Below are 18,343 nucleotides of genomic sequence, written 5' to 3' on the forward strand. Positions count from 1 at the left end.
ATTTACTAGCAAGGCACAATCAAACTGAAGAGTTGTAGGCATTGAAACTTCCAAAACATTTTTGCAGAATAGCGCATAACAGACCATAACACATATATATAACATATACTGACAATAATTCGAGGATAGCGTGGTGACTAGTAAGATTTGAAATAGATAAAATGGGGCAGTTCTACAAAATTTGAAATATCTATATACGTGAATAGGAATGAAATCATAACAGTAACCGTGGTGCACTCGACAGAATTCACAACTGTACCTCTCGAGAATACTTTGGCCCAGTTGGTCATAGGTTACAGACCACCAATTCAACCAATGAGCATTTGGAACGTACGCAAAAATAGTCCTACGCAGAAATTACCCCTGTTCCTCATAGTGCTGTGAAAAAAGTTCTCATCTTATTTAAAAAATTTAAACAGTTTCTGAAAGGAAAAACATTTCTGTACATTTTATAGGTGCATGTTGCTTCTTGTGATGTGAAGCCTAATCTCCATAATGATTTTTAAATATACTCCCATCTTGTGAAAACACTGGGATTTCCCATGCTATTTATAGACCCTTCACTTCCGGTGACCAGTACTGCACTGCAAGTCTGCTAACCCCACATGCCATTCTGAGGATTGTGAGCTGACATATGTAGAATCATGCTGATATATAGTCCTCTGCAGGTTAAAGTTAAGGTAAAGTCCAGAGAAGCCATTGAATATTGTGAAATTAGCATAGAAGCCTATGGGAAGTGGAATTAGTGGTTTTTAGCCTTATATAAAGCGCCGGCTTACAGTGCAAGGGGTACCGGGTTCGATTCAGGCCTGTTACAGTTCAATGTGACATGGATTTTTACTTAACGGTATGTAAAGTGTATGCATTAGTTGCTTTTTGGGTGTTAAAACCGCAGCAGAAAGAACGATAATTGCTAATGAAAGGCGCAAAGAATGTCTCGATAAAAAAGGTCTGTGTTATAATCTTTAAGCTTTAAATTAGCAATATACAGAACTTTGCCTTTTCAGAATTTCTTGCCAAGTTGACCCTTTTTTGTGGATTTTTAATTGAATCCAAAGTATACCACACTGAAATAACAGTTGCGATTGCAGACCAAGAGGGCCCTATATATCATAGACTTGTCTCCCTTTTTTATTGGTTCAGTATGTTTCCCAAATTAAGTGAGCACTTCATAAAATTTCTTGTCCCGCCCATGAAATTTAATGTGTCGTGTTATAGTTTTATCGAGCGCTATGTTTTTCCTACTTTGCAGCCAAATCGGGAAAAGATTACAATGCCAAGAGAGCAGCTGTCTTAGAAAGACGCGAGAAAAAAAACCAAGAGATAAAATCAGTAGAACTGAGGAGAAATTGAGAAAAAGCGCCACATAATATCATTTTAATCTGTTCGGAATCATATTACATGTATATCATAAATCTTGTTTACAGAAAATTGTGTGTTATGAGAAATATACTGAAATAAACTTTTGTCCAGTGTATTACTATGGTGACAACACCAAGTTCCAGCATTAAGCTTTACATAAAACGTCGATATACCGCAATTGGCAACAAATCTCATAACCGTGTATATAGCAACAAGCCTTAACAACAAGCCCTCAAAAGCAACAAGCTTCGTCACCGAACCATACATAATAACAAGCCTCAAGACCGAGCCTTTACAAGCAGCAAGCCTCAGTATTACTTTTAAACCTCCGACGTCAGCGCCAAGCCACAACATGAAGCCTTCATGCGAAATCCTAGCTTTAAGCCACAGCACATGAAGACTAAGGACCATGCAATTCAAGTCTTCAAAATAAGATTCATCTAACCTTAGTTAGCACAAGGACTCAGCGCCGAGCCTCACTATCAAACTCCAGCCATGCGCATGAAAACGATTGCTCTATATAGTATAACGCTATATAATATAAAAATTTGAAAACTCGCTCTATCCATACAGTTTTCAAAGAGTTATTGACAGATTTCAAAAGACTAATTTATGCTGAAGTAGAACCGAAAAAAAACCAAAAGGCTTTCAAAAATGTAAACCTAAAAGTTATCCATTATAACTGTCATATATATTCTTTTATTATTGTGTTTTCTTCACAATCTACATTGTAACTGCGAAGTACAACCTTCAAGTCATGGAATGTATGTTTTAATCAGCTGCCCAACATGTGCGAACGTCATGGTTTGGCAAAAAAATAATAGTCTTGCTTCCTGCTACCAGCAATGAAATAGGGTAGGTTGGTAGGGAAACCATAATATATATATATATATAGAGAGAGAGAGAGAGAGAGAGAGAGAGAGAGAGAGACTTTAGCGGTACTTGGGCCAAAATGACAATAAAATGTTTGGTATAGGCACAATGACAGGGTTAGTAGGGTAATAGGAAACAGACATATTATTTGTTTTGGCTTTACAGCTTTACAGTTTACATTTGTTGAATACGTACCTACTATATTGTCTGAAGCAACATCGAAGGTAATAGTTTGTATCGATCGAGGGATAGTAAATTACTTTTCACCGAGTCGACAAATGTTTTATTTATTATGATGTCCTCATATTATCCAGATAAACCCAAGAACGTCTAGATATGAGTATGGCACAATATCGCTCCGGCAACCTTCTTGAAAAAGAACTGTCAACCGGCTAAACAGAAAAATCAAGGCCTTTCAGAGTAGTCAGGTAAAATGTTACACTTGATTTATTATAGAAAATAAATGTTGAAGAATAATAATATCACAAATTTATTACATATATTGGAACAGCTCGCTGGATGTTACAGATTCTAGAAAAGCAGAGGTCTCTTACCCTACAACTGCATGCACTTTGTCTGTGCTAGCTTATTTATGAAAAACGGGTTGCTTATGCACTTTTTGTAATTAAAATGTTTGGGGAAAATGACATCTTTCATAATAGAGTGGGAGTATTGAATATTTACTGAATACGGAACATCGTAATGTACATTGGAAGAAAGCTCAGTAGTTGAAGCACTCGCCAGCATTGTTACAAGAATTGAGAAAGTTGCATTTATTATATTGAATTATCTGTTACATCTAGACCCGACTAGCGTCTCTACTATCTACGATCATTAGAGATCAGCGTTTTCATAAGATTTGTCAATCGAATCTTCCTTTAATGATTCCGCTCGGGAACTTCAAAGTATCAGATTCCTGCATTTTTTTTCAATTGAATGTCCTTAAAGTCCGTCAATATTAAATAAACTATAAAAGGGGTAATTTTTTAGCTTAAGAATTCGCCCAAACTTTGTGTCCATACATTATTCGTACAGTAGCGAAGTATATTGCTGTCTTTACTTTAAAATATTATTAACTCGCTATGTCATTTTTTACCAAAAAAACATAGTTTTCACCCAAATCGGAGGATTTAGACATTTTGGCTAGAAAGTCGGTCGCCATGTCAACAGTGAATTTTAAACCTTCTTATCAAAGCATAAAAAATCACCTGCCATGTCATTTTTACCTTAAAACCAAATTTCATCCAAACTCGGATTTTTTGGTGGGAAAGTCCATTTCCGTAGCAACGGACAACAAATCGTTATATACGCTTAGACTCAATTTCAGGTAGTACCGCAGATGGGTACATACAAAGTTTCATGAGACTTTCGGGGCGGAAGAAACAGAGCAGAATCAATCAATAAGTTTTCCAATCTTCAGTTTGGGGCCCATTATAAAAATAGGTTTCTCACTATGCCACAATGCGGGTTGTCTTCGTTGACTACCCGAGATGGACTGTTGTTTAATGTTATGTCTGATAGTGATGGCGTAGGGAGGCATTAACCACCACTTTTCATGAACAAAGTTCAACCAGAAGGTCTATTTTTCATCGTTAAGTCATCTAAGAAGCATGCAACTTGAGAAAAAATGCGATCAGTGCGAAAGATTTTTTCCGTCATTCTTTTCACCACATACCACGATACAACCAGTCATATTTCTCCACTTTCCCAACCTTGTCTTTACGCTTATTGGATCCCAATTCACCTTTTAGTGTTACTCACTTGCAATGTGACGGGCGGAATAGGAGACATTCTTAACCTTCCTGATGAGCTGGGGTAACATGGAATAGGAGACATGCTTAACCTTCTGGATCAGCCAAGGTAACACGGAATAGGAGAATGCTTAACCTTCCGGATCAGCTGAAGTAACATGGAATAGGAGACATGCTTAAAATTCAGCCGAGGTATCACACGTTTGCTTTGTTTTGGTTTTTGTTTAGTTGTTTGTTTGTTTGTTTTTTGTTTTGTTTTGTTTTTTGTGAACGTTTATGTAGCAAGTGAAATGACAATGTAACATTCCGTACCGTTTCTAATTGGTACCTTGATAGCATTTTGCACACAACTAATCATTATTTGAATGTTTTTGTGAGTTTCTCATTCGATATTACTTGACACAGTACAGAAGTACTTTGATTATATATTCTGTTCCCTATACACTGTGAGTGTAGATCGCCTCTATTGCTTGTTCTTCATGATTAGGTCGTGTATATGGATTTGGGTGTCTCGGTATTGTCCCATTATTGACGTTTCGGTATTTTTTAATGTTTTTTTTCTTCCGATATATTGTACATTCAGGGTTAATTCATCCAAAAAAGATTTGGGTTTCTGTGACATTCTTAAATAGACCTGCGCTTCGAGGTTAAACCACAAAAAAAGCAATAATCATCGTTTTACTTTATATTTGTAGATTTAATAGTCGGGCAGTCAATGAAAAAAATAAATCTTTTCGCGCAACTGTATTAATAGCACAAAATAACAGTGCAATGATAACGAGATGAAGACTCGAGGAAGTAATTTTAGGGTGAATAGTTATCTTTAACAAGAGGCTCCCAGGAGCCTGAATCGCTCACCTGGTTCAAGTTTGTCTTTCAAGGGCAATAAATTAACAAGGAATTATCCAACAATTTTGACTCAAGAAGACATTGGTAAGACTCATAAGGATCATTTCAGCGATAGAAAGTTCCTTTTAGTTTGAAAGATATAAGCTGAAAACTGTAAAAAAAAACTTATTTTTCATCTTTCAAGGACAATAACTCTTACAGGAGTCACCTGACAACTTTGATCCGTGACGACTTTTGAAGGCCTTATAATAAGGGTCATTTCAGCTATAGAAATAATTTTGCTAAACCTTAATGGTTTTGGAGATACTTGTGAAAACTTATTGTCTGATACCTTTGTTCTATTTTTAGTAACAGCAGCCATGTTTTTCGACGAATCAAAAATCCCCAAATCAGTTCTATGCACGATACCCCAAGGAAATTTCATACCATGTTTGGTTCCAATTGGTCGGGTGGCATCAGAGGAGAAGATTTTTTTTTAAAGAAATAACATTCAAAATAGCAAAAAAACGTCAAAAAGGGCAATAACTCCACATGGCTTAACATATCAAAATGAAAATTTGACTACAGATAGATCTCATCATGCCGAACACTTTTACCCCATGTCAGAATTTGGCTAAACCTAACGGTTTAGGAGAAGAGTTTTGAAAAATTGTTAACGACGACGACGACGACGGACGCCAAGTGGTGGCAATAGCTCACATGGCCTTCGACCAGGTGAGCTAAAAAGGAAGAATACTTTTACATTACACTGACGGTAGGATGTCAACAATAAAATACCCGGCAAAAGTTTCGTGGAGATGTACTTAAAAAAGGTTTTTGAAGTGTGTGCATAAATTACCGCGTTTTCATTTTATTTTATTTTGGTTTTAGGCGTACACAATACTGCAAAAAGGACGAAAATTACAAAAGAATTTCAAAACTTTCTATACTAAATTTATAAAGGTTTCGTTCTATAAAAGGTTTCTTTATTTTTTTCTCCTATTTTGCAGCCAAACAGCAGGTCAAGGAGGTCCTTTGTTGCCCCTCCCCTACTTTGTTGGAAAATTGTGTTAACATTGTTTACAAAATTTGGACAAAATTCGCAATAAATAACAACCATGAACCCCTAAATATTTGTAACGGATCCCCTTTTTTTTAAATCCAGGTCCGCACCTGAAAATAATTGTTACATTTTTTGTACTTTGTAGCCAAAGCAGGAAATGATTATAATGCCAAGAGAACAGCTGTTCTATAAACGTGGGAGAAAAATCAGAAGAACAGAGAAAAAGGCATAGAATGGGGCTCAAAACAAGTTAAAAAAAATACATCATCTCTAAATTTTGCTCGGGATGATACAATACAATAATAAATCTTGTTTACTGAAAATTTAGCGATATTTGAATATATCCAATATTTCATTGAAAAAACTATATTGTAGTGTCGCCACGGTGGCAACATCAAGCCTTAGCGTAAAGCCTCGGCGCCAATCTTCGATATGCGCTAATACTTTTCATCACCGAGCTTCAGCATTAAGCTCTGATATGCGCTTTGCTATATCTTATTTTCAAGCCTTAGCACCTAGCTTTAGTACCAAGCCTTAGCAATAAGCCTAGCTTTTGCACAAATCTTCAGCACCAAATCACAGCTTCAAGCTTTGGTATCAGGCCTCATAACCAAGTCTTCGTCGCCAAGTCTCATTATCAAGCTTTGGATTTAAGTCTCGGCTTCAAATTACGCTCAAGCATCAAACTTCAGCCAATACTCAGCATGAGCCTCGTCATCAAACCTCAGAATTAACCGAAAGCCTTGACACCATGCTTCACTCTACTCCGTCCGTTATCAGTGATTATCTGAAGTCAAGCAGGAACTCAATGACTTTCTTCCCAATTATAAAGAGCAACAGAAAGATGTCCGAAAAAGCAAGATAGTAGGATCAAACTGGAAGTTTTCCGAAGTGAGTGAACTAGTCAGGTCTGATAATTTGTTCTTCAGCCATGCTAATTTCGTGAACCTATAGTTATCCTATTCAAAATCTTACGTAAATTATACTTTTGTTGAGTTTTCTTCACGTGTGTACAGTGGAAGGTATTTCCAGAAGCCAAGGCTTCAACATGCTTGCAATAGAAACCAACTAGAATAAATTCCTCCTCCACTTATTTGCTCCAAATTATAGGTTTCCATATTAATTTGGTCCTGGCTACGCAACTGGTACTGCGATGTACAAAACTGTCAAGAAATTTGTTAAGTATAAGTTTTACCGTTAAATTTCTTACAAACTGAAGCGATGCCAATATATAATACATATTTCTAGACCGGAAGTGGGATTGAGCTCACAGTTATCAGTACATTATGTTTATATGGTTTATACATTAAATCAAATGTTTCATCTGTCGTATTCACTAAATAGCATGAGAAAGCAGAGAAAGCTTACCCCATCGATGAACCTCGAGCCTTGTCCATACGCTACCGTATATTTCTGCAAGTTTAGAGATTAGCAATAACCGACACAAGTGAATATTAATATAAAATCATAGTTTACACAAAAGGCTCCTAATTAGTCATGGTATACCATGTCAGGTAGAATGTAAAATCCTTGAAAATGCCTTAGACGCGTCGATATAAATGCAAAGACTTCTTTTTATTGTGACTGAAATAACATATACCGAGCGAATTAAATATGCTCATGTATGAGTTTCCTGAGCATACATTAAAGCTTTTATACACAGCTGATATGAACAAAGTACAGTTAGGGATGGGTTTTTTTTCTTTTTGCTCCCGCCAACTATCGTCTGAATTTCAAATGCCATTGCCATTTGTCCGGAACTGTACCAGACATTCGGTACATGTAAACGCTAATCCATCAAACTTTCAAAGATGTAAATAGATATGTAGTATGCTATCATCTTTAAATTTGGTGAACTTTGTATTCAGAATTACTACTCACAAAGTAGATCTATCTCGGCCTTTGACAAGATATGATACCTGCGTTTCCCGTTTGAAAAAGTCCTTAGATCTAGCTATGTTATGAGGTGTTGCCTACCCTGTGGTATGAGGATATTTTCGTCAAGCTCAAGGCCACACATCACTTTATTCGGTTTCAAGAATTTTTATAATAGACTTAAGTCATCTATAAAATTGAAAGATTCTTCAGATGCATTATCTAAATTAAAAAGGCGATTCCACAGATTAACAGAACAGTGTGGTCCACGTGGTGTGGCCAAACCTGGGACCCTTACGTTCCCTCGTGTATCTCAAGAATTATTTAGGCCTATGCACTTGTGATAACACTTTAAAACGATTTTTTATTATTATTAACTTAGATCGAAGATCAGAATTGATATAGCAGTCGCCAGAGCCTTTAAATTTGTAAAGTCTGATAGCATCTGCAGTTATCTTACACTACCGCAGGAAAGTAGTCCCATAATGGCATACCCCATAAAGGTTCAAATGCAAAAAAAAATAGGTCAGCTTTATTGGTATTTATTATATATCAAATTCAATTGTATGTTATTTAAGCCAATAAACAACTTTCATTGTGAACTAAATATGCTTATTAATTTGGTTTGCATCAATAACGATCCAATAGTTGACATCTACCCTCACCAGTACCTGTTTATTCCTACGCATTTACCCGAATAAACCAGTCGTTCAGTGTCGATGTATTAACGTTGCCTCTTTATTAATCCATCTGATGCTTAGCGAGAAATGAAAACCCGCGATATTGTAAAGTCATCAATCATAGAATTGAAATATAAAGAGGAACGCTGAGTACCAAATTGAAACAGCTAGCTGTCCTCAGATAATTCATACAGGCCTTGACGGATAAAAGGGGTGCATGTGGTTCCGATCAAGAAACTTGTATAAAGAAAATGGGTTAAGGGTATTAATTGCCGCTCATATTTTTGTAACATAAACATCCTGACCAATCTCCCAGTGTATCTGGTATTTTTATTACGGTTACCGCCTCGGGACATCGGGAGCCCGGAGATGACAAATAAAATAGAACTTTGCATAGACAATAGCATAGGAATTTCGATAAGACATTCCAAGGGCATTGTGTCAATTTTTGGTCTGGTTTTGTTGCTTTTTTTCTTAACAATTCTTAATCTATTTGACTATTTTGGCCATGTGTATGTTATTGTAACAGAGCTGTGGGTGCGTGGCCAATGTCCCTGCACTAGACACGATTGTTGAAATCGTATTCTAAAACTTTATGGTTTACGTGTATGTTACTGCATTACGGGTATGTTACCGCACGTGTCTTTGGAACTATGTGTCCAGAAACTAAGCGCTTTTACAATGACACATACGTGTCTAAGAAATAACTTGTGGCACTTGAGCTACATAGCTTACTAACTGAGAAATGTGTCTAGTTGAGAGGATCATGTATCTAAGGATATGATTTATTTCAGTGAGTGTGGCTTATGTTTGAATGAATTAACAGACAGTTTCGACTGGAGGGTCGATCAATTGAATTTCGACCTAATAATTTACAAACTGAGAATGGCCAACTGGTAGATTGCAGTTCAATTATGCACTATGTCGGAGAGTTTTGTATACATTCATCTAGGTGTTCCATGTAAACTGATATCGAACCGGAATATTACGCAAACTGGTGCACTGTTACATCATCATGAATTGGTGTGTGTGTTTTTTAATGACCTTCGTAATTAGAATGGTGAATTAAAAAAAATAAAACAATAAGCTTGTGTTGAGATACGTTTGAATTCGATTCCCGTACTTTCCTTTTATTCCATATTTTTTTACTTAGACGATAAAAAAATTCAAACGATCGATATAAATTGATTCAGTACATGAGTACTTTGATAATCTATTGAGCCGTATATTTTTTCCATGCTCGAAATATCATAACGATTTTTCATTATCTCAGCTCTTTGATTATAACTTACTTTATTAATTAGCTAATTTTTTGTATTTGATTTAACGATAAAATGATGAAAAAGTCTCTACCTTAATTTTTAGCTTTCATCATAATTTTAAGTTCCCTACTTACCAAGGCTTTGCAAATAATTTGCATGTTTCACATCCGGGATGTTTTGAATTTAAGGTCATAGGTCACTCATCAAAATGGCGTTGTCGAAGCAAAGTAAAGGTTTGTATGTTTACATCTTTCTATGATTATGTTGAGGCAGTAAATATGAATTTAAAAATCCACATGTTCTTGTTTACATCGCAATATCTATTAAAACTTGTTATGAAGCTAGTGAATGTCGAATCCTCTGCTCAACAGTAGTCGAATCAGTTGAAACGAACAGAAGCTCGTGCACCGGTTTGTTTACTCTTTGCTAATACCCCTATGAAGGCGTGTCCGCCCATTAAGATTATAAGTGAACATGGAAAAAAAAGAAAATTATTGTCGCTTATGACTTGTAGCTATGAAATGCCTAGTTTTGTCGATTTTCGTTTTCTTTTATGAAAAAGTTAAACCGGAAGTATGAGATGATTGACCTGTCAACAGAAGCTTGTCAGTCGAGTGTCGTCCCATTCAATAAAAGTGGGTCGCCGAGGACTCATTTCCCAATTTCAATTTCACAGAAAGTAGTTAATTAAGATATAAACCACAGCAACTTGGTTTATTTTCTTATTAAACGTTTGTTCATAGCATACACACAACTCATGAACTGGGGAAGAAAAGAGCCTTTAGAGATAGGTAATATCTAAATGAATTTTTTCAGATTTAGTTTGAAAGAACAGAACTGAAAAGGTAAGATAAACATAGAGGGTAAAGGTTAATTGGTGCATCAGTACATCACAATATATTTAGTTACTATCCAGAAATTGTTACCAAGGTGATAAGGCCGTTTTTTTTTTTACGATTCTGATCTGATTCCTCATTTAGTTTAACTGGAATTTGAAAATGAAGTAATGACCACTAAAAATTTCGTTTCTCAATTCTGCTGTTTTGAACATTACTAGATTTGCATCAAGTGTAATGAATGAAATGTGACTGTGTCATCGTTTTCATAATTTGTTGAAATGTACATTGTAAATGAAACAACATAAACAGGACAAGTCTGTAAACCTCACAATATGAATCAGATCCTGGCAGAGTGGAATCATTGATAAACATGACATAATGCATTGTATTGTTTAAAGTGACTAGGAACTATAAAATTTGTCCACACATATACCTATACATTACTGCTAAATATTGTTTAAGGCAAATTGTGCAGTGCAGTGGATAAAGTATTGATTCACTACATTAGCTGAAGATATAAGTATCTAAATGAATTTTCCCCTAAATCAGACATGATTTTCTTCTGCTTTTACAAATCCAGACTTTACCATTAGGATTCTTTTTTACTGTATACTACATGTACATTTACTTATGATTTTGCCAATTTCTACTTATTAAATCAGGATTGCTGAACAAAATTATTTTAAAAAAAAGTAAATTAAGATATATTTACATTGTGTAAAGAAGATGTAAATTGCTTTTTTTTCTAAGAAAATTTCTTATATTTTTCAGATGGGTACATGAATGTTTGAAAAGGGAACAAAAGCAGGGCTTCTTGCCTTGTTGTCTCAATAAGGCTGCCTTTATTCTCATTGCTTGTCCTCGGCTTGTTTGTATTGGATTTTTGGCATTACAAAGAAAGATCAGCAGCTGCAAAAGATTTGAATATTTCTCTGTGAAGGATTCTTAGAAAACCATAGGCATAGATGCTGTTCTTGGAAGGAAGTAATTGAAAAACTCCCACAGCTTTCCATTAAAAAAATGGGCACCGTAGCCGATCCAAGAAAGGAGATACTGACAGCAAGTAGGTTTCGGAGTGGTAGTCTTCAAAGAGAGAAGTCTGAAAACATACCCCCTTCTCTGCAGCCACGACAAAATAGTGAAAAAGGAGACTACTCACCAACAAGACAAAGAACAGGGGGAGATAATTATAACAAACCAAATTCACGTACTGGTTTGTTTGGATCAAATGTTAGTAAGATCAAAGAAATGTTTCAAGCCAATGCTCCTCCTCCAACTAAATCAGAAATGCATCACAATCCACCAGATGCAGAAAAGTCACCTGAGTCCAAACGTAAGAGGACAGAGCTAGGGACACGTACAAGACAGGCTCCTGTTCAGCAGCCACATACAGAACAGGGGCTTCTTGATGCCACAAATCATGTACAGAGATTCATTCATACAAGAGCACTTTTTGCAAGGTTAGAAGGGACCTCCCATCCCAGTGGTGGTACTGACCAAAAGAAAGCGGGAGGTGCTACGCCTTCTCCCATCATTTCACCCAATACAAGCACACCTACAAGTCCAACTGCAAGCAAACATTCTGATGAGCATTTTACACACAAGCAGGGCGGTGATATTGTGCGAATTAAACATGCCAATGAGGATATCAATGTGCCAAAAGGAAGTTTTCTTGAAAATAGACCTACCACTCTTAATATCAATGCTAAATCCTATAATAGTGGGTTGTTATGGAAAAGACGACAAAATGAAAATAATATTGGTGGCAATTACTATGGTGGGGCAAAGCGAAACGAGGAAGAAAATATGGATGTTGATGCTTTAGACAGTGAACAATCTAACACTAAGTATGACCTCAGTGTGACCTCAGGTTATAGGTCAAGGTCAGCTGACAGTAATAGACGTGCTTTTCAATATGATAAAATTCGCTCTGTCTCAAATGACAGGGGGCAAAACATTCCACATTCCACAACACAAAAACATTACATCTCATCTTCATCTGCCGAGCATTCAGATGAAAATTCAGAGGTTGTCATGCGTAGAAAACCGGAGTCAAACAAGCGTTTGTCTAAACAGGAAATACAAGCAGCAATAGACAAGGCAGATAACTATTTGTCTCATTTGACAACAGGTTCTGACTTTCAGTCAAAAAGACGTTCTTGGGAATTACGTGAACAAATGTCAGAATCAAGTGACTCTAAAGTGGGTCCTATTTCTAGGCTTACTCCTAGGAATCGCTCAAGATCAGCAGATACTCTTGATAGTGGTGAAAATGAACCAAACCTGAATAGGACCTATTACACTGGACGTTCTCGTAGAACGTTACAAAAAACCAATGAAAGTACAGATGAAGTTGATATAACAAGTGCTAATGACTTTTCTGATAAACTGAGTAGAAGTAACCCACAGATAAATGTTTCAAGTTCAAAAGTACATTCAGAATTGCCTGATTCAAAGGCTAATGTGCCATCTAAACCCCCTGTACCAACAAAACCGTCTTCGTCTACTGGTCGTCAAGTAAATTCTCCTCGGCCTGTTCCATCACCACGTAAACCTGTTCCCACCATTCCACAGCGACACACAGATTCCCATAAATCAAATATGAAGGAAGTGCTTCAGGAATCGGAACCCTTAGTCGAATCTTCATTCAATAACATTTCGCATTTCAGTTCAAGAACTTTGAAAGAGGAGGTGATTGAACCAATTATGTGTTCAGAAAACACAGAAAAAGTCCAGCACAAACCAACTACACCCAGTAGTGTTCAAATAGAGGTTGTTAGTTCACTAGGTGATGACTTTCGACCTGACACACCTCAGTCTATGTCCAGCATGACATCGTCACCAAGAGACAGCCCACCACCACCACCATTATCCCCACCTCCACCTTTGCCACAATCATCAGTACCTCCGATAGTAGTGGATCAAGAACATGTGACCTCTGTGATTTCCGCTGCTCATAGTGTCTTAGATGACCGTCCACCTCCCCCACCATATCCAGATGAATCCAGAGAACCACCCCCACCTTATCCTGCAACAAGTCATCAAAAAGCTGATGAGCCTCCATCACCTGCTCCTTGTCCTGGTCAGGATGAAGACAGGCACACAGACAATAATGTTGCTGACTATGCTGTCCAAATGCGAACCAAGTTTGGAGCTGAGATTTCAGAATCTGCAGAGGATGACCTTTCACCTCCACCCCCCACTGTGACAGTTAACCTAGTGAACCAGTTGACATCAGAACAACAGAGGTCACCTAGGTAAGTGGTTTATTAATGATTTTCATGAACATGACAAGAGGTCCAAGGGTCTCAGACTCCTTTATTCTCTTGGGTGGCTATTTTTTTCAGCACTCTAGTGATTTTCAAGAAACACATGTACATTTGTACATAAATTATAAACTTCTGAGCAAAATAGGATTTTTATTATTCAGAATATACATTGTACATGTATGTAAACACCAGGGAATTAGTGCCATGGAACAAAATTTGAAATTCATCTCAGGTAACATGTAAAATGTGTGACATGCATGTATAATATAAAAAAGTTTAATACAGACTTGCAAAGATTGTGAAATACTACAATGTACAATGTTCATAAGGCTTTAAAAAATTACCTCTGTTTCTGCTACATATACATGTACATGTGTAAATCTACTGACCCTAATTTTTCATGCTTACCCTAAAGTGTTTTGGGCCCTTTTTTCCAGCACCATTGAAGTCTGAAAGTATAGATTAATTGTTCCAAAACAAACCAGTCAAAAATTATTGACTTGTTTATTTACCAACCCAAGATCATGTTAGCATAGGTTTTTTTTCCTTGCCTAAATTGCAGTCTACAAAAAAGTTGCAAAAACTGAATTATGCTTTTTTATAACTTATGGGTGTTGCCAATCAATTTGTAAACCATAGTATTGCAGTGATATAAGTATTACTTTACATAATTCCTTTGATGTCTACCTGAGCTTGTCTCTCACCTGTACAGGTAATAATCACCTGTGTCAACATTCACTTCAATAAAGTTTTTATCTTGTCATTTGAAGAGGAAGTTATGTTTATATGATAATCATATATTTTGATTCTTGAGGTCAACATTTTTGTGAAATAGTTTATTTACCTTGATAGTCATGTTTAATTATTGAAATGCTTAGGCCATCCCATTTAAATACAAATTCTTTAAATTTCTTGCATACTAAGCATTGTACACATATGCATTTTTTGTAAATACATGTATGTGCATAGTATGCACTCTGCTTGTACACATACATTTGTAGTCTTGAAAAGTTGTAAATTTTGTTGAGCATGTTATATGTTGTATCTACATGTACATGTACATATACATTTTATTTTACAAGTATATATTTGTACATGTATACATATCTATGAATTGTACCCCTGCAAATGATTTAGTAGTTAACCAGGCCAATTGTCAGAATTTTTTTAGGAGGGTCTGGATAAAATTTTCCTGACTGTCATTGTGCATAAACAGTTTTAAATATTCTTTATTGCTTCCAGGGCTTGAACTGAACCCCCAGGCTACAGGCCTTATTACCTAAGGGCAAGGGTTAAAATTAGTAGTAGTCTTAGGTTCAGGACCCTCCATTTCTGAGCAAGGACCTTTGAAGTCTTTTTTTGTTCTGGACCTTCATTCTCCTTTATTGACACTTTATTGAGGACCTTTGATATTACATGTAAATTTGAAAAAAGTCCTGTACCTACATTGTACATGTATTACTCTTAACTCTTGAGTGCATAAAAATTAACATAATTTGTTAAAAAAAAAATACATGTACATGTACTTTCATCAATTGTTTTGCAAAGAAAAAAATGATACTAGCCTGAAAATAATATCTAGATGGCCATTTAGATGAGTTTAATTTTTTTCATATACATGTATATATATATATATATATATATATATATATATATATATATATATATATATATTCTGCATTTTTTTGTAGTAAAGAAAGGAAAATTGTAGTAAGGCCTCATTAAAAAAATTTCTAGTTTTTCATCCAGTTTTGTTCAAAGTTAGTGGCAGGGGAGATAACATTGATAACATAATTTTTTTTTTTTTATTTTTTTTCAATTTAAGTGAAAATGCTGTCAGTATTCATGAAATTGACCAAAATTTGCAGAAAAAAATCAAAAACAATTTTTTGAGGAAGTTGAACAAAATTGGAATGAGAGGGGATGAGAATCGGGGATATTTTTTATTTTTGGCTTAAAGGATATATGAAGAAAATCATACTATATTTTACAGAGTTTGTCTTTAGTGCCTTGTGGAGATGGCAAAATGTTTCCCCATGCTTATGGTGTATGCTCTTATATAATTTCGGCTGTTGGAGTGCATTTCCAGGAGAGAACTTCCATTTTTAGACTTCACTGATATTCGATTTTATCTTTCAGCCCCATCCTATCTAGGTTGGGTTGTTGTCTCTTTGAAACTCACTCAAATTCTAGCCAGTCCTAAGTACAATTTTTCAGTATATTAACTATATGGCTATATAGATTTTTGCTAAAATTAGACAACCCTGTCAAAAATAGCCAGTCTCAGGCTGGCAGGCAGGCTCTAACTCTACCATACCTATACCTGTTATATTTCTGTAGATGTACATGTGTATATGAACTTTGAGTTTTGTAATCTATTAGCATCTTTATTTCTACATTCACATGCATACAATTGCATTCCATTTACTCATATTCACTATATCAACTTTCAAAGGGATAAATTGAGTTGTTAACTTACATAGTTAAATCAAGCTGTACATTCAATATTCAAGATAGATTTAAAATCCTAAGTCTTTTAACACTTGCACATTGTATTTGACACAACAAAATTGAATGGACAATGAGACATTTTCATCTTCTTATCATGTGAAAAGAATTGATGGGCCATTTATATTCTGAAGGGTTCTTAACTCAATGTGCTGACATGTTTATTGTGGACTTCAGTCGAACCTGGTTAAGTCGAAATAGAAGGGACCATGCAGAAATGTTTGAGTTATCCGAGGTTCTAGTAATCCGAGGTCAAGGATAAACCAGATATACTAGTAGTTTGGTCCGTGATTGTTTCTGTAGTTATTTGTTGTGCTTGTACATGTACATGTACTTCACTTTACATGGTACTTCATAATGTCAAGCATTTCATATTGGAAGATATTTTTTATATGTTGTATATCATGTTTGAAATACTGAACGGAACAGAGTGGTTTAGTGAAATTTCCTTTTTGTTTTTTCTACATCAAAAACGTCATAGTTAATAACATGCTGCTTTGTTTGATTCACAATTAGGAGTATCGTCAAACCATGTGCTCTACAATATTACGATAAAATTTCACTAGCGAAACAAATGTAGTCGTTGAAATACCCTAAGTATCGTCTGTTTGATGTTTCATTAAATAGTCAGATACCATTACAATTCATCTGTATTTCTTAAATTTTTTTTCAAAATATCAAAATATCCAATATTACTGTTAGTGTAAATTCCCACATGTTATTAATAAAATTTGTTTCTTTTAACAACATGCGCAATTTTAAATTAATTAAATAACCAAATCAAACCATAAAGAGTGTCAACAAATTAATTTTAAAAGCCATGCTAACTGTTGTTAAAACACACTTTGATCATGGTTTGTAATGAAGCAATCAGTTTTCCGACTAATTAGTTGACTTCAAGACATCAGGGTTAATAAACCTCGAAGTCCTATCTAGGGGACTGATTGATTACCTTGAGTTATCCGAGGTTTCGATTCATTCAAGTTTGAGTCATCCGAGGTAAAATTGTATTGGAGTAAGGGGAGTTTTGCTGGGACTTCTTAATTAGTTTGAGTTATCCGAGATTTCGACTAATTCGAGTTCGACACATCAAGGTTCGACTGTATTTGAATTGTTTATGAATGCATTATTATGCCAGATTTGAAACAATTAAAGCTCTTGCATTTTAAAAATTAATTTAAAAAAAAAAACACATTACAACCATCCATTAGTCCTTGATGGAGGGTGGCGGTAAATCACAAAAAGTTGAAATTTGTTATTTTCAAGTCTGCATTGTGAACAATGGCAATGCCAGCACCACGTTTGGATGAACCAGATACTTGGTGTATATTGAATCCATGTACATGTAGCATTGTTTGTATATTTTTAATGTTGTTAAAATGCACATTTACGAAAATAATTTACACATCTGATAAAATGGTAATTCATTGCTTATTATTTGTCATATTTATAAAAATTTTTGGAAGAATCGGAAATTATTGGTTAAGTTGAAAAGATATACAAATGTACATGTACAAAATGTATACATACACTAGTACATGTACATGTACATGTATATGTATACTATAAAGTTGTATCTATTCCATACTACACTTGATAAATTTTAGAGTTTGTGGTCAAGGACTGTCTTAACTGTTAAGGAATTGAGAGCCCAAAACAAGCATGTTACATTTTGTATAAGACTTAGTAGAAATTTCTTCTTTCTGGATCAATTTAAATGGGGTTTAACATAAAGCTATGAGTTCTGGGGTTATCTTGTCACATGAATCTGAGAAGTATGTATTTGGAGTTTTTAATATGAGCCCATTTTAAAATTAGTCCACATGGAGGTCCAAGGGACTAAAACTAAGCTTTGTTTGATATCATAATTGATGGTCCCTGCATTTACATTGACAGTATGATTGCCACATTCAGTGATTTATCAAAGCTTTGTCTTTACAGAAGGATCGGACCTCTCTGTTTGTACCATCAAGTTGTATTCTGTGGAACATTATAAACTATATTTTCAGGCAAAACTTTGCAGGAATAAATCT

General features: G+C 35.4%; 1 protein-coding gene across 2 annotated transcripts in view; it reads left to right on the forward strand.

Moving 5' to 3' along the window:
- The first annotated feature begins 11,418 nt into the window (after window positions 1-11,418).
- LOC148600362 (uncharacterized) overlaps window positions 11,419-18,343 on the forward strand; it is a 48,424-nt gene continuing 41,499 nt past the window's right edge. For both annotated transcript variants that reach the window (XM_088559186.1, XM_088559187.1), the window contains exon 1: window positions 11,419-13,790. In XM_088559186.1, the coding sequence (XP_088415312.1) occupies window positions 11,554-13,790 (2,237 nt within the window). In that variant the 5' untranslated portion in view covers window positions 11,419-11,553. The remainder of the gene's footprint in view (window positions 13,791-18,343) is intronic.

Source organism: Perna viridis, chromosome 13, assembly GCF_037379345.1.
Source record: "Perna viridis isolate PV_CMFRI_1.1 ecotype Kerala chromosome 13, ASM3737934v1, whole genome shotgun sequence".
NCBI classification, from domain to species: Eukaryota; Metazoa; Mollusca; class Bivalvia; order Mytilida; family Mytilidae; genus Perna; species Perna viridis.